Raw genomic sequence first — 27,022 nt, 5'->3', positions numbered from 1 at the left:
CCCCAATTCCAAGCCTTTCGGACAAGTCCATCTGCTGCACACGAACAACAAATGACTTAACCGCGTTACCTACAGATATGGTCTCTGCGTTCTTTCAAATCTGTTTGCTTAGGTCATGACTTTTAGTCTAGCTTCCTAATGAAATGAGGTGTGCATGCTACCTCCTCATCTGACTGCTCTCCACAGTCAACACTGAAACTCAACGGCCACTTAAAGTGATCCCTTACAGAGGCCCAAAGGCTCATGGAAATCACTGGCTGATCACCACGGAAGGAGCCTCACACTGTGTGTCACCTCTTGACCAAGTAAACAGGCAGTGGAAATGTAAAGAAAGCTCTCGAGATATTTCATGGGGAAACAGAGGGGATGGGAGCAGGTATTTTGGGAGACATCATGATGAACAGGACCTATTGTGACAGCAGAATGCTAGGTTATAGGACATGCACCCATATTGAAGCTTCATTAGTTTTGTTGCACACAAACCAACAAATTGTTTTATATAATCTTATAGAAAGAAGGTTATAGACCATAAAGTTTTCAGGTTGTTGTAACAAGCCTCCAGGCATTAAATATCATTGTACGTGTTCAAATGTATTGCCTGCTTCATACTAACTTCATCCTATCTTTCCTATTTGACAGTGACACTGACACTGCTGTGCTTTTACAGATTGCAAAAGTCCTTTCTCCTCATCTTTTTTTAAAAAAGGTTTCAGAATCTTGCATCAGTATTTTATTCCACAGTTAAATGCCACAGACTTCAATAAAAGTCACTCCCAGCCTGCACCAGTACCAAAGTAAGAAGAGAATCAGTGCTACAGGACTGCCATCAGAGCAACACGGGAGAAGGGGAGAGATGCGGGGCACACATGCACTAACCGAAAACATCACACCTAGAACTACAATGACATACGTAATCAGTCATGGTAAAATTCCTACAACAGCTTTAAAGAATTAACTTTTCTCAAGTTTGTTATTGGTCCCTCTATAATAAAAATGAGGAACTCTCCTCCTGTTCAGTATGCTCTCACCAAGCAGTTAGAAGAAACAGATACAGCCACACATGCCCCCAGGTCCCACAAATCCAATTCAGTACTGTTACTACGCAAAATTTTTTAACTTTTTTTTTCCTTTTCATCATCCACAGAGACAGTAAGGACCCAGTTCTTAATCACATCACACCACATGCTATTGTTTAACCATATTGCAGGTAAAATACCACCAAATAAAAAGAGTATTTTTGTACAGATATTTCAAGGCAAGAACCAGGACAGAAAAACACAATATTGTGAAGCCAAGAGTCAGTACAGAAACTGAAGCTTCTGTTCTTCTCCCATCTTAGTATTAATAACTCCCTGTAACCTGCTATGAGTAAGCGCACCCCAAATTTGCTATAGCTTTGACCATGACACTCTTGTCTCTGCATTCACCTCTCCTTTATCACAACAAATGTAAGTTAATTAGCTTAATCTTCAAAGCCCCCCCCCCCCCCCCCCCCCCCCCCTTACTACCTTTCATTCAGTGTCAAAGGCTGACATCTCTGAAAACATGTAGCAGGTTCCACTGTCCACCTCTTATATTTTTGAAGTTTTTTTAATGTTTTCTTCTGCTTTGTTTCTCCCACTTGAGAGAGCTGTCTGTAAAAAGTGAGTAAGCTGTCTTTATATTCTTTCAAATCCCTTGTTAGAAGTCTGTTTTCTGAGATGTCTGTAAAAACATTTGACAATGGAAAAGCCTCCCATGCCTAACCCTAACACCATATCACACCACCTAGTAGGGACTTATGTTTCCTTCCACTTGCTTCTCAGTTCTTACCTAGCTATAATTGTCCACCATTGGGGTAGTTAAGTCTTTGTACGACTCCGAGCAGATCTTTCTCTGGTGGAAGTCCTTTGGGACTTCTCCAGGCTTTCTTAAGTGATGAAGACAAAGGAGTGAACTGACCAACCTGGGGGACCTCCTCCTAACTCCAGTACTGCTAAGGCTTCACAAGATACAGGGAAAGGGCAGAAGGAAAAAGTTGATAATTGATGACATTGATAGGATAACAATACACTTAGATGCAATGATAAATTCTATTCACTTCAAAGGAATATATTCATTTCTGACCCTGGGTCAGCTATGTGGAAATCCCTTTGCGTAAAGCATAAACATGCACCTACACTAAACAACCTCCTTGCTTTTTAGAACAACAAACTCAAAAAAATCCCTGCAACACAGCTCCTTTCTTGTTGCAAAAATACATTTCAAATTATTGATTTTAGTTTTTCAACAGCTTCATCCTAACTCTGAGGAACATAAAACAGAATCAAAAGGTTGAAATTACAAAGTAATTTAGTGTAAGTATTAAAATGTGCCCAATAACCCATTCACTTATTACTTCTGCTACCTGAACATTCTCCAGTACCACAAATACCCATTTAGGGAGTGTGTGTATTATCAAATCATTAACAGAAGAAACAAGAATTATAGAAAAAGTTCCTAGCATTTCATATAAGTAACATTAAACCGTTGCATTAACACTCAGTTGTGAGCGTATGACTACACCCAAAAGAGCAAGTCTCTTTGTACACTTTGAGATGTGTTTGAATGACAGGTTCTCCTTACCTCGAGCACTCTTCCTGTGATATACTTCTCACAATTGTCACATCTGATACCAAACTTTGCATGATAGTCCATTTCGCAGTATGGAACACCATCTCTACGGAAGAACAACAGCGATACAGAGACTGCTTTACGTAGGTTTACAGGCTTACTGGGAGATTATGAAGCTAAAATTTGTTAATGTTTCAACACATCATAGGGTGTTTATGGATTTCCCACCTCCCAAATACTTGTATTTATTCATTTTGTAAAGAATTGAATAGTTAATGAACTATTCTGGCCCTTCCGAGTCTACCATGATCCCACTTTCTGCTTCGTCGCTGAATTCAGCCATCGCCTCTCCCCTTGTCACAACACTCAGTCTCTGAGACCCTCACGCAACTTGTTTTGATAGTGTTACACATTAACTTCTTCCACGTGTTTCCCCCTCTTTGGAAAAAATAGTTACTTCTACGTATTATTCTTTCCCTCTTTACTTATCATCTAATATATATATCATCTAATCTTTTAGCTTAGACTGGACAGAGTAATTTCTAAACTGAGTATCTTGACTATAAACCAAGTTTTGATTAACATTTAAGTCTACTGACATTCTTGACTTGACTTGCTTAAAGACAGTCATGAATTAACCATCTTGGGAACCTCTTCCATGGAAGCCAGTAATGACTATGAGAATTCAACCTGAGCAGCAGAAGAGATCTTGCAGTACGTTCAGGCATGATGTGAACAGTTATTTCACTACCACAAGCAATTTACAATAATGTACAATTTAAAAACATGAAGAATAAAAACATAAGTCTTAGCTTTTATTCTAAAAAGTCAGAACCAGAACACTTGGCTATTGCTCTGAAATGAACCTATTTGTTAATTTTACATTTGGGTCACAATTTTACCAAGTTCTACACTTAGACCATTAAACCAATGAATGAAAACAAATTGCTCTAGAATAAACTGGAGACTCTTCTCCTGTTTCAAAGTGCAAGTTAAACATAGTTAACTATGTTTAGTGTGTTATGCTACAACAGCCCATGATCAGACAGATTTATTAGCAGAGGCATGATTTTATTGGACATTTCCCTGGAGAAACATAAAAATTAATTTTATAGCATACAAGTTGGATTGCTTAGAGACTAACCTATAAGTTATCACAATAATTAATTGAATTAATTGAAGCAAGGATCTTTCTTCTCTTGAGTTATTTTGCTTGGCATTTAGCTTTTTTAAAAAGAGGATTTCACAATAACTATATCTTTACAATTTATGGGGATTTTTATTATTAAATAACAAGCAAAAAAAGTACTGTACCAAAATACAGCAACTTGAGATAATGCAAAACCTTATTTAAGAACACCCTTTTATTAAATATTGTTTCTCCAGAGCAAGCTGTGAAATTAAATGTTATACTTGTTATTAATCTAAATCCAAAGAATTGTTGAAAGTCAGTGGGACACTGGCTCTGAAACTCCATCATCTCTGGGCACTGGTGAAAGAGTTACTTATCTGTTTAGGAAAATTTCATCATATCAACACACTTCTCTGAAGCAGAAATTAATCCCAAGTGCTTTGGCCAGTGAAAGCCCTGTATCTCACTGGACTGATGAGAGTGTTGACATGGGACTCGGTCTGCATGTGTGCTTTGTGCTGCCTCTCATAGCTGTCATCACATTCAGTCCAAATCTGACAGCATGATGGTCTGGAGCAGTGCAAAAGCATAATATGTACCTCCTTAATGAACTTTTTGAGAATATTTTTGCTTATGTGAAACACATGGAAAGGATATTATCTGCTTGTTCACATTACAGCATCACATAGAGCAAAGTCAAACACAGATAACTAAAGGTGTATTTATGGGGCTTTGAAGCATACTCCGCCCATTGCCTCTCTATAACATAGCTGCTCTGTGAAGCCCCATTCCAGGTAAATGGACAAATTTCACTTCTACTTTTCTTCACTGAATTTTTTCTGCTTTTAATACAATTTAGATAATAATTTAGGTAATAATCTCTCATCGTTTATATATCTCCAAAGATACATGAACAAAACCTAAAGGATATGCAATGCTAAATTAATTATTAGGTATTAAAAGAATGCTGAAAACGAGTGAAAATGCTCCTCAACTTACTTGCTGATGTACTCTGCATTCAGTAGCTTGCCGCATGTATTGCACTTAAAACAGCCCAAATGCCAGTGTTTGTCCAAGGCAACCAATGACTGCCCATTTTTTATTTCTGAACCACAGCCCCCACAATCTGCAAGAGAAAAATCCAATATGAGTGAATCACACGCTTTAGATGGTCACGCAACAATACTGGTTACTGCAGTACGAGCATCCATCAGTGTCCTAGTAACAGCTTGTGCAGGCTCCAAAGCTTGCTGCTGGCTGCTCGCTGAGCGATGTCAAGTGGTGCTGCCCTAATATTGCCCTAACATTGCTAGAAGATGTGAATCATTCAAAGAAAAAAACTACTGACTTCTTAGGTTTTCTAGTGACTTAGGTTTTATTTTATTTATACTGTGTTTAAAAGATACGAAGTTTTGCTGATTAAATTTTCAACACTGCAAATCAGGCCAATAAAATTAATAAAAAGGACCTAAAACTGATGAGATTAAAACAAATAATTGATTCTTCATATTAGACTTTGCTTCTGGGTCTGAAAGCTTTATTTATTATTTCAAAATTCTTTTTGCAACCATGAAAAAAACCTAAGCTGAAGTTCTGATGTGAAATTCTGTAACCAGGAAAAAACACCAACACTTAAGAGGCATTGCAAGTGGCATTGCAATGTATGAAAGTGATGGCTGGCTATATATTTCTTATTTACAGTAATTCACTTATATAAAGCTCAAAAAAGTGGTAATGAAAATTAAATGCAGAACATGTCATAACTGGATAACATAGACTAGGCTATGTTGGTTAAACAGACTATATGTGAACTCGTTATACTCCCTATAAAAAGTAAGTGAGGACAAGACTTTTTGGGGGGTTTGGTTGCTTTCTTTTTTTTTTAAACAATGCATGCTTTTGATTATGCTAGGAAAAGCCAAATCTACTCTCAGTTTTCACACCAACAGTCCACCAGCGAGTGCCCTGTTTCGAGATGCTACATAGACATGGGATGTCAATCTGGTTCTCTATATCCTAAATGAATCCTCTAATACCCTACAGGGTCCAGCTCTCACTCACTCTTCACTCTGTAGATCCTATCTATGTATAATTTTCTTACAAAATGTTAGAATATGTGGAAAAATAGGGATAAATATTAGTAATAAACAGATTCTAGTACCAGTATCTCAGTAACATTTCTAATTCTCCGTATTATTAGATCTTCCATCTTATGTGAAACTATATATACTTTTTTTTTTTTAGGAATTCTTCACGTGTACCAACAATTTGCTAGAGAAAAGACAAACCCTGAAAGACACTTGAAGAGGCATTTAGAGATGCCAGAAGAGGAAAAAAACCACAACAATATCTTGCATGGAAGAAAAAGATAGACAAAAGCATTAAAAAAGATTTATCTAGTTATTAAGAAAGTACTCCAGTCATAGGTTCTCATTAAAAGATTTAAACAGTCCTCTTAAAAACTTTCTGATTTAAGATTCTATTTAGTTGGTTACGTGACCCTAATGAGACACTCTTGTTAGTGCAATTGTAAATGTTTCATTTCTGAGCGCAACAACAATAAAGGATAGTTCTTACTTTCCTTCAGTGGATTTGGAAGGGATTAAGGGAGTAATAATATGTCTCTCTAATGTCACCCTGTAGAGCACCAATATGTGGAAACAAGCCCAGCACAAAAACTTGTGCGCCGCAGATCAGAACATTTCAGTTTTGCTAATAAAAGAGAACATTTGGGTGTGTGCCTGGATTTAGTCCCACAAGAGAATAAATACTGCAGTATTCTGCAGTATCTATTCTTTAACTGCAATCAGAGATTTGTTTGTGATCTCCCCTGGGTTCGTCTGGTAATCTAACTTAATCTCACTGGTTGAGGGTTTATTTCACAAACTTAATACAACACTGTGTGCTCAGATGTCATTCACCTTTCATCTGGTTTAAGCTTGGGTGGGCAGAAACGCAGCATTTTGTGAGCTACTTTTTTATTCCCAACTGCTGTCTTCTCTGTTAAGTTCTGGATAATTAAAAACAAATATTGTGGTTGCTATGACAACAGTGCCTACTGATGCGACACCCTTGTCTTCCTGTCTTGGATGCAGCATCCTTTGGTGACTCACCTAATTTCAACCAATAACTCTGCAGAACACATCAATTTGCTGCTACATGTTCATATTCTTCCCTGAGTACTGTTTCAACATCAACACTGCAACAAGAGGTTTTCACAGCTAGTGTTTTATAAATGAAACAGAACAGGTAGGTAGGTATTTATACAACAATAAAAAAATCAAGGGCTCTGGCAAAAAGCAAATATTTGACATTCTTCGTTTCTTCCAAATGTAACGCATAAAGGAGGTCAAAACCAAAGTGGGAGGATGAAAATAGAAAGACTGGTCAGAAGGGACAGTGATGTTGGGAGCTCAGTGAGTCCCAAGACATCTCCTGAAAACATTCTTGAGCTCAAGTCAGAGATAAATAGGCTGACAAATAACATAACATAGTACGTATCAGGCAGTTCTGAGCCAGGAGCAAAACCAACGTAACAGTGCGTCAACATATTACTTGGTCCTTGACTCGGCTTGCTTGAAGTCACATGTTTTTGTGCACTACTGTTCTTTTATAAATGAATTGTTCATTTAAAACAGTAAGGTCTTTTCCAAGAAGACTGTTGTTAAAACAAGGAGACATGCCATTTATTGCTTTGTGTAATATGTAGCATAGCTACAGACAGCCACTCTGGAATTTCAGTTTTCCAGTTCAACCAAGATGTCTCTGATGCTGCTTGTTTATTCCCGAAACACTGGGTCTAGCCTAAGGATTAGGTGCTTGGAAAAGAGCTGGTATTACATATTGCTCTTTCACATATCACATATTAATCTGAATGTTTCCCAAATTCCTTATTATCTTTTAAGGTATTTTGTTAATTTTCTGTGTATTGTCAGGCTTTTACATATCCTGCAACACATACATGCATGCACCTCCATGTATTTGTGGCTGCAGTGCTTCCCATTGACTCATCGAAGCTCTATTCCCCACACCAAGGAGGGATTATACCATTGCTATCCAATTTCTTGAGTCCCATGAGCTCCACAGCTCCTGGTTCAGCTGGGTGCTGCATGTCACCATGAAATCAGAAGATGCTGGCCTGCACCTGCACTGCAAGACACTGAGGAAATGAAGTAAGGAGGAGTTAAGAAAAGATATAGCCTACACAGGTAAGGACGCTATTTATCTGGGATCCTGGCAACATCATGGCACAATTTACTTGCAGGCCAGATACGGACTTCAGTTTGCCCTTTGAGAAGTCATTGTATCTATCAGCTCACCCCCATCAGTACGTCGTTTGAAAAGCAGAGCTAGTTAGTCTCAGGTGAAGACGAGACCAAATTCCTTTAGAAGTCCAGTCTACAGTGTGGCAGATATCATCCAAGTTTGAACCAAGACTCTTAACCAATTCCACTGAAACTTATGGAAAGACTTCATCCATTTCTAATGAGATTTAAAGCAGACCTGTATTTGAGGTTTAAATATATATGTTCGAGATTTTATTTGGAGAAAAGCTAAACTTTTGTTTTCCAAGGTCAGGTTGTGGCACAAGGATATGCTTCCAGTGCCGTTTCCCTTTGAGGCAAGTGGTTTGTTGAGGTTTGCAGGTACCTGTGCGCTGGGGAGACTCGGTGCAGCGACCTGAGAGAGCTGGGGAAATGCAGTGCAAGAAAAACTCTCCATGGGGTGCGTGTGTGTACAGAGAAAGGGAATGTAAGCATATTAAAGGATTCTGTATCACAGATAATCAAATGAACTTGTTCTGTCAGTACTCAACCAGGCAAATAATTTCCATTAAAGTCAAAGCCACTTTTCCCATATGAAAAGGAGGCAAACAGATGATAGGCCATTAAAGTATGGATCTCCAAATGCAGCCAGCCAACATAGCTGAGGATGATCCGTCTCTGGAACAAGTGACAAGAGAAAGCACTTAAGAGAGAGGGCCATCCCCTCCCCAAAAGAGAACGGCATTAGCAAGAGAGGAATCAACATAGCCTATCTCACTGCATTCACACAGCAGCCTTTGCTGACAAACTGGAGAAAGAAGATGGTGAAAACTTCTGTAAAAAGACAGATGTGGGCAAAAACAAAGAAAAAAGAAAAAAAAGGAGAAATCCCTCCCTGAAGTGGGCTGGATTCCTTATATACAAAGGAGACCAATCTATGGGGTCCTTCCTCAACCACACCAAATCCAGCTTGCTGCGATGTGATAGTCATTAAAAATATTTTTGTCTTTGCTGTTTAAATGAATTGCTGTTGCGGTTTAATTACATAAAGGCAGTGGTTGCTCTTAAAGCGTGGCAGTTCCTCCTGAACAAATCAGCAGAGGAACAGAGTTCAGAGCGACAGTGCCATTCTATGATCTGCTGCAAAAAAGGTGGTATGAAAAGACCACACTTCTTCTCTGCAGTGTTTGTATCTTCTGATAGTACATGATAGTACTGAGATCAAGGCAAATGTCCCTCTGGTCACATTGCATACATCAACCCTTCCTGTATAGTATTTAGCCATGCAGATCTGTCACTGATAATTTTCTGAAGCAATACTGAAACTCTCACAAATTATTAAATCTCACAGTGGATTTTATTTTAGCTGGAGTTGGACTAAATCCTCAAAAATATTAACATCTATATTTCACCTTTCTCCAAGTAATTTCATTTACTCCAGTTTTAATCAAATGTTTTGAGAGGTTCTGTGTATTGTTAACCCTATAATGGCACCATTTGTGTTTCTTTTTACTATCAGACTTTCTCAAAAAACTACCAAATACTTTTTCACATGACTACATTTTATTCTTGACACCTCTTATCCAGCATAGTGGTAGAAGTTCCAGTTACACATATTGGTGTAAAATTTTGGTCTTTAAACCTGCTCAGACTAAGAAGTACCAACAGAAAAGAGCAGAAACCACTACTTACTTCGCAGGTTCTGTACAGGGAAAGAGCCAGTGCTGCTGGAAGGGGGCAGGGAACATTTCTGGCAGATGCACTCCTTCCCGTTAAAAGTTACCCGGTCGCCCGCAGGGAAAGGCAGCCTACAACATAGGAAACAAAAGCAAACAGGTTACAGTCTCACGCCTTTATTGAAATGAAATATCTTTCCATAAAGGAACTGATTATTACTCTGGTTTCTTTTTCTCTGCTTGCCCGGTTCTCATTCATGATTTTTCAGCCACTTGGAGGCTAAAGTATCAAAGGGACATATCAAACAGACAATTGCAAATGCAGATGTTACAGCTACTTAGAAAAAAAATAATAGCTAAAGATACAAAACCACACTGAGTGCTCAAGTCCAAATCCTTGTGTATCTAAGAAATGTAGTATCAGCAAGGGTTGATCACTAACAGGGTCAGTTACAGAATGAAAATAAAATTGGCATCACAGGGAGTAAGTACAGGCAAATGAAGCTGCTTTTATGTTGTTAAAATGCTGCATGAGAGTGATGACTTCTATACATTAAAAAACCAGTACTTGTCCTCCCAACTTTGATCATATCAAGGTCCTTCTCTTAATCTGTATGTTCAGAAAGCAAATGTTGGTGAATTCTCATAGGAGAAAATCTGTCCCAGTTATAAAACCCAAAGTGTCCACATTACTTGTTTGCTCTACTCAACAACAGCTCTCCTTACATTTAATTAAATCCTTCCTTTTTATCAATGTCCTTAAAACAAAAAGCTTTCCACCATGAGCTTTTTCTGGGCACAGAAACTGCTGAGGTTTTTTCTCTAAGACAACCAGATGGACAAATCACTTCATAATGCAGCAAAGGATGGTGAGGATTTAGAAACACATACCACTCCACCCAAAGTTCATGTCCAACTAAATCCCAAGAGGGCTATCAAAATATGGTTTAAGTGGGGCACAAACAACACAGGCCTTCTGCCTCATGGTGAAGTCCATCTGATCAGATTATTTCATTAACATTTCTTTAAAACTCTGCATTACATTACCACACAAACGCTATCAAATTCATACCATTGAGAGGTTGTCTTCACTACAAAAGCTACACAGATACTTCTTGCTAAGCATAAACATTATTTTGCTTCCTAAAGCACCCAAGAGTGGCTTATTCTACATTTGTGTTGCATTTAAAAGATAATTTTTATTACTTAAAAAAAGAACAAAAGCAATGCTGTCCTTTGTTTCTAAATAATGTTACTAACATCTACTTTAAACCAGCTAAATAAGTGTTCAACACTGTCATCCATTTTGGACCATAGGCAATACTTCAAAAATCATGAGGACACACAGAGTTTAAATATTGTTATATTTTTGGATACCTGATAATGAATTCTGATTTTCATCTTTTGTTTTTTCCTTGACTAATGACTTTATACGCCAAATACTTGCTACCTTCTTATTTACCTAAAGTTAAGATAAGGAAAAATATTTTATGGAAATAGCCTTTAAAATTGTCTTGCTCTTTGACACAGCTAAATGCTCCATGTGTGATTCTGGTACAAACAGGCCCAACACCATGTTAGTACAGATCCAGGAGTCTTAAATTTCCACCTGTTCAAGAGTGGATTTTCTCCCATCAATTTCACTCAATAACCTGATCAGAAGAAGCCAACACTCTCTCTAGTACAACAGGCAGGATGTGATGGAGCCACACTGCTCCAGTGAGCAGCAAGTCTGTCCTGTCTTGCAGCAATCCAGCAGCAGCAAGCTCCCGTGTTATGTATATATAAAAAAAAAAAAAAAGGGGGGGGGGGGGAGGTCATTAACTGTTATTTGCAACAGATTTTTATACTGCTTAAAGTCACAGAGCCTTCTAATATATGGAATAATAAAAGGGTTTCATGAATATCACAGAACAGTTGAGGTTGGAAAGGACCTCTGGAGGTCATCTCGTCCAACCTAGAAGTTTATTGAAATGAACATACATACATTTGAATAAAAATTAGTAAATCTGATACACGTCTATGTAGATAATAAAAATTAATGACTAATTACCAAAAACTGTCTCAAAAATGGAGTGATATAATTCAAATGCTGTCCTAGTACTCTACTGACAATGTGAAAGAAACCATTTAATCATGTTTTCATTTTAACAAAATATTACAAAATTAAGTCTAGAACTTAGCACTATTGATTGCCCTGGAAAGGCACAAGCCAAGGAATTTCAACTGTTCCAGAACTGAGTCAAGAATTTATAATCGACCTCCTACATGTTTTTAGGAAGACAACTCATCTTGATTTACAGCTATGCATAGACTTATTATGACCACTGGTAATCTGCTTCAAATTAAACCCCTACAAAGATGGCAACCTGCTCCACAGATACAATCCCAAAACTGCACTGCCATACAACTACCCCGACACCCTTCATTCTCATGCACAGTTGCATGCCCTGAGCAGGATATTACCATCAAGCATGTTTTGCCATAGTCTTTATGGGGACCAAGACTGGGACTCAGCTAATGATGCAACTGAACTCCCATGAGATGCCTCAGTAAAACAGCAGTCTTTGCACCATTACTAATCCTGGAGATGGTGATGTACTGGAAGCCATGAATGATTCACTACTCTGAAGAATGACCGTGACTACTGAGCATTCTTGTATCTAGTATATTAGGAGCAGTAGCCAGAGGGAAGGTTAATATGGTTTTTTGACTCAGTGATTTACCTAACAAAAATTCAGCTGAACTTCCAGCTGAACACAGAAGCCCGTCTCAAACAGATGCACCAAGCATCAAGTAAACTAGAAGCAGAAACCGATCGCTTTGAGTTGGCTCATCTTCGTTAGGCAATCAGACAATTTAAAAGAAAGTAAGTTAAAACTAGAAGAGAAGAATAGGAAAATTGACCTCCTATGGCACAAAGACAGAGCCAGGTAGGTGACATCCCACAAAACATGCCAAAGCTCACAGGCACCACAGCATGCCACAGAGCCTCCTTAGAGGGGAGGGCATGTGGGGGCTTTCCTAGCCCATAAACATATCTTGGTTTATTTTCTAAGAGTTTAGTAACCAACCACAGTGCCCTTCCATTTGGACAGGACAGGGCAACAATTTCACTTCTCTATTAAGTTTTCCACATCTGCAAGACACCTTGCTCTAAAAAAAACAGATAAATCCTCCTTGGAAGTTACCCGCCCAAAGGTACATGCAGACATTGCCTTCCCTCATCGGTCTTCTAAACCCGTAATTAAGTCTCAAGAGTTTGCTTCACTATCTAGTTCATTGGGAATCCAGATTTCGTACACAACACATTTGCCAGTATTTCTGTAACATCTGACCTCTCCCTTTCACAAGCAGCCCTGCTCAAGGCGCCGGTACGAGTGAAGGCGCAACAGAAGGTGGTAACAGTCAATTAACAAGGTTTCAGTTTCTGAGCTCTTTAACTTGTGAGCAGGACTATATATAGCATTGTAGGTTAAGAGCAGCATATCTGCCTTCAAATACAATGACATCTTACCACCAGTAACCCACTGAACATTGCTAGGTATGGGTTTTAATTAGCTACTTATCCTTTTAAAAATATTCAGTGTGATTCTCACAGTTGGATAATCTATTTTCAAAATGAGAATTAGGAGCATCTTTAAAGCAGCTCTCTGAAATGACTTGTAGGATTTTAATATATCTTCTATGATTCATTTCCCAATGAATTTTGTTTTATACACCTGCCTACAATATTTGTAAACCCAGAAACGACTGGAGCTCACCAACAAAATTATATTGTAAAACATCATACCACCATCAGCCTAATCCAGGGTAACTGTGTGCTGACACAGAAAGGTCTGATCTGACTCTGTGGCTGAACAGTCAACTAAATTTGATGTAAGAAAATTAACAGAAGCATATGGTCAGGGTTGTGGGGAAAGCAAAGCTATTCATTTCAGTAGCAGACTGCAGTTACACTGGGTCAAGTGTAATGTCAGACTGTAGCTTAAGGACCTAGAGGATCAAATTCTGCTCTAATTTGTACCTGGTACAATCACATCCCTCAAGGTTGCTCCATAGAGACGAATTTGACCCAGAGTGTTAAACCTGATGAGACAAAGTGGACATTACTTGCTATCTACTGCCTTCACAAGTATCAACAAGGGCAAATGCTAAGTCCTGCACCCAGGGAAGAATAACCCCATGCACCAGTACAACTCAGGGGTCAATCAGCTGGAAAGCATAATAAGACGTGGGGTCCTGGTGGACACCAAGTTGAACATGAGTCAGCAGAGTATCCCTGCGGCAAAGGTGGCCAACAGCATACTGGGCTGCATTAGTCCCAGCAGGTCCAGGGAAATGATCTTTCCCTCTGTTCATCACTTGAGAGACTGCATCTGGAGCAGTGTGTACCACTTTGGGCTCCTCAGGACACCTTTTACTGGAGGGAGACCAGTGGAGGTGGCTAGGTCCAGAGCTGCAGCACAGAATGCATGAGCAGGGGCTGAAGGACATGGACTGGTTCAGCCTTAAAATGCTCAGGGGAGATCTTATTGCTGTCTAAAACTACCTGATGACGTGTATATGAAGTTGGAGCCAGGCTCTGGCCAGAGGTACAGAGTGAAAGAACTAGGGCAGCAGACATCAGCTGGAACATGGGAAATGCCAACTCACTGTAAAGAGGAAAGAAAACCCTACCATGACCATGCTCAAATGCTGGAACAGGCTGTCCAGAAAGTCTGTGGAATCTCCATCCTTGGACATATTTAAAATGTGATGGGACAATGACCTCAGCAGCCTGCTCGAACTGGACTTGCCCTGAGCCAGGGGCTGGACCACTGGACCTCCACAGATCCCTTCCATCTTACATGACTCTAGGGCAACAGGTATGCTCCATGCGTAAACCTGAAGAGCAGCATAGCAAGACTCCTTTGTTCAGGAAGCACCATATATTGATAAATGTATTTGGTTTAGAATCAAAATGCCAAGAACAACACTCAGTCTGATTTCAAAACTTTGGCCTCAACATCCAGATGAAGAAGCCTGCATCATGAGATGCTTTAAGAAGTACCCAGTACTGCTTGAGTGGGAACCAAACTCTTTCAAAATTCAGCAGCACTAAAAAAAGTGAGCAATTAAAAAGGTTTAGCATATTCAAAAAGTCTGACATAATTTCTACATTCCAGAACAAACTGAATTTTAACTTCTAATTTTCAGTATTGTCTTAATTTCTTAAGACTACATACACAAAAGCCCTCAGCTTCTTTCTAGAAACAGCAGTATTGTATGTAGGACTATAACACTCTTTGTTAAAAAAAAAAAAAGTTTTTAGTTTTCCGAAATTTTATATTCAACTGCCTGGCCACAGTGAATTACCTTATTGAAGATAACAGAAATACAAATGGATTGAGAGAAGTTTGAGATCTGGATCTGGCACAAAACCCCTTGAAGAATATGTAACTGCCTTTTGACCCTCCACACATTATTCATCTCTGCATGGCACATACCTTCTGTCAATATGCTGTTTCAAGACAAAGCTTCCTAAATTCAGACAAAATACTGAACTTAGATATCCAAATTCTGTAAAGCAAACATGTACCTGTTTGGTTATTAAGCTGGCACATACATGCTAATTTAGCCCCCCAGCTAAGTAAGAGTTAAATTGTCCTCTCTTCATCATTTACATGGCACAAAAAGCTATATTTTTCCAACCTTTAATTAAAAGAATACTGAAATTAAAAGGATAACTATTATATACATTCCTCCAACTGGGTGAATAAACAACATCCCCAACTTTACCAATTACATTAACGCCTTAAACCAAAACCCAGATTTTTTGATACCTACCCAGATTTTTTGATACCCTATGCACACACAGCACATCAGTAACACTGAAATCAAATACAGAGTCTATGTATAGTACAGCCTTATGCAGACCGTATATCTTACGTATGGATGCTCTGCATAGATGTATTAATACATTTATCTAACTTATTATCACACTAAGACTTCCGAAAATTCCATTTTCAAAAGTATTATCACAGGTATGATTACCCATTGCTTTTGGAAAGACTCCATTTCCTTCCCCTTTCCATCCTGCGTAAGATATTCCTGGGAGCCATACAGTCCTGCCTCTGACACCCATGTAAGAGCTGCATGCACGATTCTAATAAAACTCAGCTTCTGTTGATACAGATAGTCTTACTTTTCTCCCTCTTTCTATTTCACTTTTACAAACATGTGAACCTTTTGGAGAAAATGTCTTTGGCAGCCCTCTGGAGGACACAGCCCCTTCCAATTAATGAAGCTGTAGGACAGCTCACCCACTTCCTGGGAATTCAGAGTAAGCAGTTAATCTGCAACATTCTTCAATCTATGTTGTTATTCTTCTACTCATTCCTAGTTTTAGGCATTATCATCATGAAACACAACAGCAGAAAACCATTTCACTGGACTATAAACAGTGCTTGAAGAAGAGAGGGCCAAACCCTCAATCTTTATGCCGTCAGAGCAAACACGCAGTTAAAACTTGAATTTGTTTAGGAGCCAACTGGTCAATGCAAGATAGAGAGAAACAATCACACGGGATGATACATTATACTGTACTTTTAGTAGTTTTTCTCTGAATACTAATTCATTTTTCTCACACGTTGACCTGTGGCAGCCGTGGGCAATAGCATGTGAGTCCCAAGGGATGCACGCCCAGGGGTGAGTTGGGTTTCGGACACACAAGCTTTTTCACAGAAGAGGGCAGCAGCTTATGAACACAGTGCAGAGGGCACCAGGGAACACAGCTCTTTTCTGTGCCACTGGGCCACGTGGCATTCAAAAGTAGTAATACCACGAGCTCCAGAAAACAAATGGGCTTGCATTACTAGCTTTTTCCCACTGCCCCAGCTAGCTGTATGCACGTTAGATTTTCTCACTGATTTTACCATCTGAAGCAATATACGCTTCCCACCAGTTTCTATTCTAATCTTATCTTCTCTGAAAATAAGAAAAAAAGGGAATTGCTACTGTGACTGGTTTACTATTCAACGCAGGAACAGTTTAAAAGCGTTACTTCAAAGCTACAGAAATACAGGTTATAAAAGTGCTCATTTGAAGCACTTAATGATCCTGCACCACTCTGGAGACCTGTGTCAAGAGCGCAAAGCGCCTTCTGCTGCCAACGTTTTCCTGCTGAAGTTGGTAAGAGCCTTGCTTGGTTTCCATTAGAGCAGGATCAGCCCCACTGTCAGGCTGTCATCACCTCTCAAGTTCACACCATTCTGGAAATCAGATTTCTAATAGAGCACCCACACTAAAGTCCAGCTGTAAAAGGCAACATCAGATGCAGTTTGTGTGATCAGCCAACTACCTCAGACGGCATGCTTTTGGCCTGTTATTTAAGGTTTCCGCCCATCTGTAAGAAATGAAAACACAAATGGTACTCCTGACTCCTACCACCAAAGAAAGTGCGAAGGTAGAGTGCTTTATAATCCTGTACGTCAAATCAAATGGCTCTATTTTTTTGCCCTTTATTTTTTTTTAAACAAAACAAAAGAAAGGTTTTTTTTCCCGCTTAAACCACGTGTATTTGCAGTCTACCCATCTTACTTTTACCGAGGATATAACTCAATAAAATAAATGCTGATGATGTTTAGATAGGACACTCTTTCCCATAAAAAAAACATAAATCATGCCTGGCTTCCAGAGAGTAGGGTAATTGAAGTAATGCTGATTTAAAGCAGTTGAGAACCTGGTCCAGTTTTTTTTTTTACTATAAACAGATGACAGGATTCTTCTGTTGCTCTGCACCACAAGTCAGTGTTACAACCCCCCTGGGAGACATTAATTGAATCCTGCTAGTCAGCAGGGCATTAATTGGCTCTGATGAAGACAACATGAATTTGTGTGTCCTTCTAAGGAAAGCAACAGAAGCAGATCCGGGTCTTCCTACTGAAGCCTTAGATAGCAGCAATTAGAAACTTCATCAGTGAAATACCTTTTAATCCAATTATTTATATAGAAAGTTAGGGAACATCTCTGATTTTTTTTTTATATGAAACACTGTTGTATCAGGAACTTAATTTTTAAAAGCTTTAGCATGTCTTCAATACACATATTTGTATCACGTTCTAGGTAGTATTTCCCTGTATTGCAATTCAGCTCACCTGAATAGTTAGGTACTTATTCTTAAGTAGTTTAGTCATACAGAAAATTATTCTGAATTTCCAGGGAGACAAGACAAATTGTACTGCCAAGCTCCAAACTATCAGCGGAAGGACTTACTAAATACAGCAGGACGTTAGTATATCCAACAGCCTGACTGCAACCTAGGTTAGGTACCAAGCTGCTAAATACAATAACACACAGGTAAATAATTTATGCCTGAATGATAAACCCTAATGGCGTGGCTGAGGGTACAAACACATTTAGCAGGAAAACTGAATCAACCAGTTTTTCTTTTTCTCTTGAAGAAGTACCTCACTTTATAGATGGTACTAGTGCTAAGAAGAAAGGTACCAAGAATTAGCTGTGCTTATCTGCAGAAGAGCTGTAATGCTGACAGGCTGCAGGCCAAGAGCATGTACAGCCAGCAGTTCACTCATGAAATCCATAATTACCCAATTAAATAATTTTTCCTCCTATTTAAAAAAAAAAAAAAAAAGATTTTAGGCTTTTTTGTTACCTTTACTCTTCATGTTTGTTTATAGTATCCAAAAGGAAAAAATCTCCTATTAAATATAGCAAAACTTGAACAGATAGAATTTAATATAATAAAGACTTGTCAGTCTCAGAGTCTTCCCCTTAACATGGCTATTTAATTACTCCTGCAATTGATATATTAAATCAAGATCCTGCCATGAACCACGGCTGTTCTGGAATTTGAAGTCCTTCTTCTGCATCAGCACAGGAGGACATCTGAGCTCAGCAGCCCTACGAGCTGGGCAGATTGGGCTGGCAGACGGCCAGAGGCACCAGCACATACAGCATCTACAATGCAGTGCATCAGTGCCCCGTTGTGCTTTCCCTTTGAACGTGGGGCTACTTTTCTTGTACTGCTACAGGCTCAGGTTTAGCCAGAGAAATTATTACAACATTTCTATTTGCTCCAAACTGCTGTAACAGTGCATTTCCTGAAGGTTTGGTGGACTTAAAAGTTTCTTCCTGAAGTCTTCAACAGATTTGTTTGTGTTATTTCCACAGAAGAGGATTAAGATGGAGGTCAAACAGACATCAATCTGTTTTACTGCAGAGTCTGCAAACATCCCCACCAACACTGGGTCGCAACATTGCACGTACCCACGTGGGAAATGATCTCACTGAACTACACTGGGCTGTAGCGGGGGACAATCTTGTGTGCTGTGTCACTTGTCACCTCCACCGCTGCTGGAGATCCTCGGTGACATCCAACACGTACGTAAGTGTTTGTGAGTCCACGACCCTTCTGTCCTATTTTAAATTAATATTGGAGTTTCTTGGAAGCAGCACTTTGAAACTTCCGTTTAAGTCTATTAATACAGTATCCACTCGGCTCATCGAAGACTCAGCCACTGGCATTGGAATCCTTTGTAACTTCAGCCAACAAAAGACAAATTAGCAGACACAGGGGAAATAAAGCAACATTTGGGGCAAAAGGCCTGACAGTAGAGGCACTGGCAGTTTCTCAAGCACTTTGAAAACCTCACACATGAGATACCATAAAACAGAAAAAGCATTTGGGAAAAAAAGAGGCACTATGAATTAGCATTTTTTTTTAAATTCTGTTACTCTTTAAGAAGTGGATAATAGAAAACAGAACTATTTTTTTTTCCATCTATAGGCTGTAAGTTTGAATGCCTGGCATTGGTCTTTCAAAATTTAGTTTTTAAATGAGACACAACTTCATGTAGAAAACATACCTGCAGACAGCACACACAAAACAGTCTGGGTGATAGGTTTTGCCCAGTGCTGAGACCACTTCTCCCTCAATGAATTCATCACAACTGAAGCACCGTGTGCCATAGAGTCTCTGGTAGTCCAAAGTACAGATGTAGTCTCCCTGTCTCACAAAAAATCCTCCTTGAGCCAGGTCACATCCACAAGCTGCAGGAAGAGAAAAGGCAGACTCAGAAGGCTGGAAAAGCAAAACTTGCTCTCGGAGATGATGCTGATTTTTCACCTATGATCAGCATGGTTCCTAGTGGAGTATTTAGGCACTTCAATATATGGGCTTATGATCACAGAACAGTTGTGCATCTGAAAAACACTACTTTTATAGCAAATTACATCAGTGATGTATTTTGTACACTAACAGTTTGGATTTATTCCATGTAAAAATATTAACCTCAGTGCAGAGGCTGCTAGTACAGAGTTAAGTCTTTAGGAGTTGAGTTCAGGGCTAGCATATACAACACCCATCACATTTAATAGGTTAAAGCAAATCCATAAAGGATACAAACCTTCAAAATCTAAAGCACCAAAGTTACAAAGAAACATCTCTGACAGATTACAATGTCTGATATTCCTCCTGGACACACAAGTGGTTAAAATACTGCTCCCTCTAAACATAGGGTCTGATGAGCATGGCAACAGCTGTAAACTTCCACAAGTTTACAAGATCATTTTTTAAAATCAGATCTTACATTTACCTGATAAACATCACTCACAAAGCATGAATTGGAGGGATCTCCAGAACCACCTGCTCCTGGCAAAAGTAGAGTTTTTAATCCTATCTGTCAATTTATATTTTTTAAGCAAAATCTGTAGGAAAGAGTTAAAGTTGATTGACCAAAGGCTTGTGAGACTTTTCAGGGGCTTTCTCCATTGCACCAGGGATGAAGCTAGGCTGGCATTTTGAGAACATACAAGATGGGAAAGGAGAGGTACAACAGTCTGGCTGAAGTCATACAGAAGTAGACAGAGATGTAGAAGATGATCCTCATCCATATTGACCAGGATCTTTGAAAACAGGCTTGAATTGATTTCTAAGGACAACTGGAATTCAAAATGGTGATTCTGTTGCTGTGCTGACTACTACTTTACTCTAAGTCACAGCATCACACTTGTTACTACGTACTTCTGCTCCTGGGGACGTGCTTGTAGGGAAGCGCTTCCAGCAGCAAACAGTGCTTAGTCAAACAAGGCTGAACAGACAACCACGGCAGTGTCACTACTCACATACAGCACACAGAAGACGAGTAGGAATGTTGCTTATCAAATTTGGGCTGCATGTACAAAACACTGCAGAGCTGCTCAGAGCCTTGGTCCCAATATAACAGAGGTACCTAAACATTTAAAGTTCAAACCTGAGATTACTGTTTAGGTACCTGAGAGTCCACAGGCACTTCAGTTTTTAAAGTAAAAACTAAAAAGTAAAGTAAAGCCTCCCAACTCACACCAAAGCCTGTCTGCAATGCCGGAATAAGTCATACTGCATCTAACCTATGCAAAATGAGTCCAGCAGGCATGCTCAAGGCACAAAATAACACATACTCACAGCACAGAAACTCCAAGCAAGCATTTTGAACATTCATTCAAAAACACACCCAATCACCTGCCCTTTTTTTATCATCTTTCTTAGTAGTTAGAGACAGCAGCACAGGAGGCCTGGGCTCAAGGCCCTCTTTAAACCCTGAGTGGGCCTTCAAACCCTGATCTTTCTGCCTGGAGATGGCCCCAACCACAAAGTGACAGAAAACAACAATCACGGTGAAACTCTATTAGTATATGATCAAGAACTAAAGAACCATGGGTTAATTAACCTTTGTCATAAGTCAAAATAATTCCAATTATATTGCATTTGTCATACTGGATTAGTATTGTCAACACTGGATTAGATGATTTATCTTGCAATACATTGTTTATGTGCTTTACTTCACAGGCTTAACACATTCGCTTTAACATTCTTCTTTCTCACCCTCGCTCTAATTTTTACAAAGGACATGCTTTTTGAACACTTTTCAAAAATATGGCATGACTTGCTGAATATTATGAGTTTCTTTCAGTCTATATATTTCACCTAGGTACGTACGGGTGTGACAGAAGCACAAATCAGCTATGGATTTAAGACGATGCTGAACAGCATGCTGAGCTGATACTAATGATGCACTAGAGCAGTTCTAAATTGTATCATATAGTGTTTAAATTTCAAGAGTCGATCACAAGAGAAAAAAGTTAAAGGACGTTATTGGGTTTCTGAAGTGAGCAGGAGGGGTTACGTCCCTATAGAATATTTCTTTACGCCAGTAGTGCCACATCTGACTGCAGTGCAGCTGAACAAAGCCACCAAGAACTGCTTCGAGCTATAGGGCAGGCACTGACCTACACATTTTGGTCTGTGCCATCCACGAGGGACCTGGAGCTGGGCTTCCACAACAAGGGGAGGATGAGGAGTCGATAGTGTACCCACAAATTATCTGCCACTGCTCCATCATGTACTCTTGCCACTACTCAGCTGCTAAAATGAGCGCTAAGCACGAGGAAATCTCTACGTTGTTCCTGCTGACGCGGGTCCTTACGGGCGTCCCGGCGGCCCCGTCTCCCTGGCCCCAGCGTGGGGTTCGGGGCAGGTGGGGTCGGGGACAGCCCTGACCCTGGCGTCTGATGGCACTGTCTCACCCTGAAGGTATCTGCCTTTCTCTCTGCTCTCACCGAGGTCACAACTACTACGGCTTGCTGCGTATTACTCCAAAGCAGTGTGCACTAATGCACTTAATCCCGGCTTCTCGGGAAACCCTGCAGTGAAACTGTTCACCCCAAGAGAGACAGAAAAACGAGGTATTTGGACTTCAAAGTAAAAGCTGAGCTTGGCGTCTCTAATCGGGCCCCTTTCTGCATTGCTATCACTTCAGCCTCCCTCTGTGCAAAGAGCGGCAGAATTCAGTAAGGAGGAACACAAATTGCTCCATGTTCATTTGAACAGCAGAATGAAGATTAAGAATTGTTTTCCACCCAAATTACTGTACTTTCCAATTAATATTAACAGCCTGACAGTTGTAACAGGTACGCTGCAAGTGAACTTCATGCGGAAATAACAGGTTCTTCAAGTGGCTTTTGCTACACACCACACTACGGTGACTTTCATACAAGAAATGCAAGAAATCAAGTGGACGGTAAGAAGGAAAAACAACTTGCCAACATACTTGCTCCACAATACAATGATTTCATTCCTGCAAAGAGCTATATCAAGATACATGACTTTCTAGATAAAGAAAGTGCTGTAAATCTCACCTACCTGTAGCTCTAGAGCAATAAATACGATAGAAAAAAATAACAGGATAGGATTGTAATTAGGTAATTGGCCAAGGGGGAGATGACAGTGGTTTGTGAAGAAGGGAGAAGCACAGCCCCAAGGAAGGCTATTACTACAGCTGATTAATGACAAAGGGAAACGCCAATAGGAATAATGTTCTTGCCACAACAAAGCAGACCTATGGCAATGAAGTGCGCTAATGACCCAAAGCCCATAGGCACTATCGGTGCAGAGGGGGATCTGGGTAGAAGGGGAGCTGGATACCTCGAGACATGGAGAAGGGATTTACTTAAAATGCACAAGGTGAAACGTCTTCCGTTCAAACAGGAGCAATGAAAAAATTCCCTTCTGAGTGGCAGAAGGAAAGAAAGACTTGCAAATATTGGCAATCACAGGACAACTACAAGTCATTAATGTTTTGAAGTAACAAGAAAGGATGCACTGGGCCAAGCAGGTCCCACAGAGCTAGCTAGTACTAAAGATGTTAAACCCTGTGAGCCCTCATCGAGTGCACAGGGTATAACTTGCTCAGTTATTTCCACAGAAGACTGATTCACAGCAGAGCAAGGCTCTCAGGATGACCTATACAATGAAAGCCTATTTCAAGAGACAAGCAGAACTTGGCTTTTAGCCTAAAAAAACCCCCAACCTTAGGAAACAACTAATATCTCAACATACATCTGAGGCTTAAACAGAGTGAGTTAAAGAAAAGATGAAGAGCTATTTAAATACAATGAGAATGTTGTCACAAGAACAACTGAGAAAACCCTGGCCATGAATAAATGGAGGCTGCAAATTAATAGAAATGTTTCTAACCATCACAGGAAAGAGGCTGTGGAACAGCATCCCAGTAAGAATGAAAAAGATGCGAAAAAAAAAGACCTCAGAGCTCTATAGCTCTGGAATGAAGCCTGAGCAATATTAAAAAGGCATTATGAGATATGGTTAAAATATTAGCCTAAAGAGACTATCTTTTAAAGGATAATGAGAGAGAGATCATAGAACCATAAAAAGCATCAAATGTGAGACAAGCTTGGACGAAATCAGAAGAAAAAAAATTGTTTTCTTTTTTAATTTCTTAGGGTTTGGGTACCTTAAACCCAATACCATCCATAAAATATAAATATCAACATTCAAAAACAAAGTTCTGTTTAATACTTCTGCTTAATGAAGCAGATGCATCTGTCATTCTCCATAAAATCAGTACTCAGCAAAAATTACAATATAACAAATACCTGAACAGTTTTATTCAGCTGTTTCTTGATACTGCACCAAATTTCAAGTCCTTGAATTCTCTGGTTACAGAACAAAATGCATGGGAAATACAGAAAGAAGCCCTTTCTTTTCCACTGACAGTACTACTTTCTGTATCATACAGTAGTAAAAATAAACTGACATATAAATAGGTTATAGTATAAATTTATTTGGAACCAATTAGATTCATAACAAATTGAATTGAGACTAGCGGCCAATGTGCTTATTCTTCTTCAGAGATTTGATAACCTCTTCTGCTCAGCAAGGCTATGAAATCTCCTGATGTACACCAGTGACTACTGATTCAGTTTAGTGCAAGAACTTTTTTATGGCAGAGGACTATAATTTTCTTGAATATTTCTTTTATAAAGCCAGCCTCTTTTATGTCACTAAAACATCTGAAGATTTCAGCTGAAGCAATCTTACATATGCCATATTAAAGAAAAATATTTTTTCCATTACAGCTTTTAAATGAAAACAGGTACACTGTAAAATATTTCTTCAGAGGAAAAAGCTGGGATGAAAAGATTTCAAACAGGCATAGCCATCACGCAAGTTTTTACCTGTATCAGTGATACTGCTTTTCATACACGTTTTCAGTGTTTTAGCATTCCAAGAGGTTTTGGAAATCATTTGTATCAAACCTCGATGCCACATGCGGCCCCTTAATCTCAATTCTTGTCAATGGTCATCAGTTCTTTTAGAGTTCCCTCCAAACTGATTAGCTATAAGCAAAACTCCTAAGAGAGAGAGTCCATTAATGCATTTTTTTGGCACAGAAAACTGAGCAGGGTGGGCTTTTGGCCCTTTCTTTCCATCTTGTTTTGGCACATGCCCGTAACAGAGACGACATCCGTGACAGTTCACAGAGGCCTTAGCCTCTGCAAAGTCTTTATATTTATCCATGAATGAAGAAAAATCTAGCTCATAAGGGAATCTGGAGCACAGGAGGGAGTTTTCATGGTTATACTCTCCCTCTTACCCACTGACTCTGTAGGATGGGGGAAGTCACAGCTTTTCCACAAGCCAAATACTCCTCCCCTGCTCTTCACACATCACTCCACCACCAGCTATTCTCCACCAGCCGCAGCTCGAGTCACGAACCCTCGCGCGCTCCCGCACTCTTTGAACCATCTGATAGGATTTAACTCAACACCCAGCTGACCAGAGGAGAACACAGGCATTCCAGTTAAATACTGGCTTGGATATTAAAATAGTCCCAATTTAAAGCTGAGAAGAGTAGCTCTGAAAACAGACCCCTTAGCCATCCCTCGGGCAAGATGCTGTGCCCCTTGCCTGCTGCTTAGGTGGACAGAGACACTGCCCAGCTGAGATGATCCTGCACACCTGCAGAAACAAGAAATCAGGGAAAGGAAAGCTGGAGGAATGCTAGGGAGCATGTTTGAAGGCAACTACCAGATCTCACTCTCCTAGGATAGGAAATCAGCATTGTGTCACAGATCCACTCTACCCAATGCTTGTCACCCAAAATGAGTATCTGAAGTTTAGGGTTATTTAAAACCTAGAAACAGTTTCCAACCATTACCGACATTCATGTTGGTGAAACAAGAAAAGCGCTGCAAACATAGCGCTTATGATAATGAAGAGACTAATACTGAGTAACTCAGCTGCTTCTCTTGGTATTACCCCACATACAAAGGCAATGCCCTATCCCGAACAGTTACAAGCTGTAGGAGTAATTTTTAAGTAGTGAATAAATATGTGTTTGTCTCCTCTTACGGCATTTGGCAGCAAGCCAGTACCTCGACAGGCTGTGGGACTTGAGGTGGAAGATATCCACACCATTTCTGAGGAGGCTACCTCAGGATGGCTTCTCTGACAACTCAGTAATTCCACTCATTAAGATGGTTTGCAGTTATCTGACGCCAAAATACCTCATATAGATCTGAGGATTTCCTCTACTTGCTTAGAAACAGGCTACGGTCTGTAACAGCACCTGGAGCACTGTCATTTATGCTGTGTGATTTCACAGTCAATCTAACTCCATAATTCTTTATTGCCTACAGCCTATAAAAATAAATAGCAGCAATAGCAATTAATTAACGTACTTTAAGCATGTTGCTAGCCCACTATTGTATGTCATCAGTATTCCACTTGCACTGTACGAATATAAAATGCATCTCTATTTTCCTTGCTGGTAAATGAGCCTACTGAAAGTACATTAATTTTTTGGCTGCGTGCTGGACCTTAAAATCAGCTGTGTACTGAAAGGCTCGGAGGATGCTAGGCTCACTGTGCCACTGTACACTACAGCAGGTTGTAACAGTAAAACGTACTGGTCTTCTTGTCATGCAAACAGTGCCATTTTGGTTTCAGCCTGCCAGACAATCGAGCATTTTGCTTATCAACCTGCAACTGCATGTATGAAGTCTATTTTTTTTCCTCCCATTTGTTGCCTGATGTAAGCAACCAGGCATGAATCCAACACAGGAGAGAGAGAAAGAGGCAATGACCCAGAAAATTAAAGAAGGAACAAAGACCCATTCATAATGTCATTACAGAGAAAACAAGAAAAAGATCTCTGCTTGCTCAGAGCTAAATAAAAGTTTTCTTCCTCAGCACTGCGGCTTTATGTCCATTTCTAGTATTTTCCTCCATCTCCGAGACGGACATTGGTGGCTGACTAAGATCCCAAGAATGACATGTAGTATGTTGTTGACATAATTCTCTTTTGGCAGCTAAACGACATGTCTTCATACACCATTGATGCAGTCTGGGAGCCCATTCTCCAAAAGCCCATGATTATACCTGGAACATTTCTCCTGGTCACTATGCCTGTGAGAAGCAATAGCAACCACCTGGCAGTCTTCCACCGCTATAGCTTTGAGTTAACTTCAAACTGACCTGTAATTAATTTGAAGCAGTCTAAGCCCATTTCCAG

General features: G+C 39.7%; 1 protein-coding gene across 14 annotated transcripts in view; it reads right to left on the bottom strand.

Moving 5' to 3' along the window:
- The window catches only part of ABLIM2 (actin binding LIM protein family member 2), a 145,531-nt gene that overhangs the window by 70,421 nt on the left and 48,088 nt on the right, over nucleotides 1-27,022 (bottom strand). For all 14 annotated transcript variants that reach the window (XM_030014333.1, XM_030014279.1, XM_030014305.1 and 11 more), the window contains exons 3-6: nucleotides 19,535-19,718; nucleotides 9,682-9,797; nucleotides 4,724-4,850; nucleotides 2,605-2,698 (exon numbers count right to left, since the gene is read on the bottom strand). In XM_030014333.1, the coding sequence (XP_029870193.1) occupies nucleotides 2,605-2,698; nucleotides 4,724-4,850; nucleotides 9,682-9,797; nucleotides 19,535-19,718 (521 nt within the window). The remainder of the gene's footprint in view (nucleotides 1-2,604; nucleotides 2,699-4,723; nucleotides 4,851-9,681; nucleotides 9,798-19,534; nucleotides 19,719-27,022) is intronic.

The sequence above is a fragment of the Aquila chrysaetos genome, chromosome 1 (genome assembly GCF_900496995.4).
Source record: "Aquila chrysaetos chrysaetos chromosome 1, bAquChr1.4, whole genome shotgun sequence".
Classification (NCBI taxonomy): Eukaryota; Metazoa; Chordata; class Aves; order Accipitriformes; family Accipitridae; genus Aquila; species Aquila chrysaetos.
This window is presented reverse-complemented; position numbering and strand designations above follow the sequence as displayed.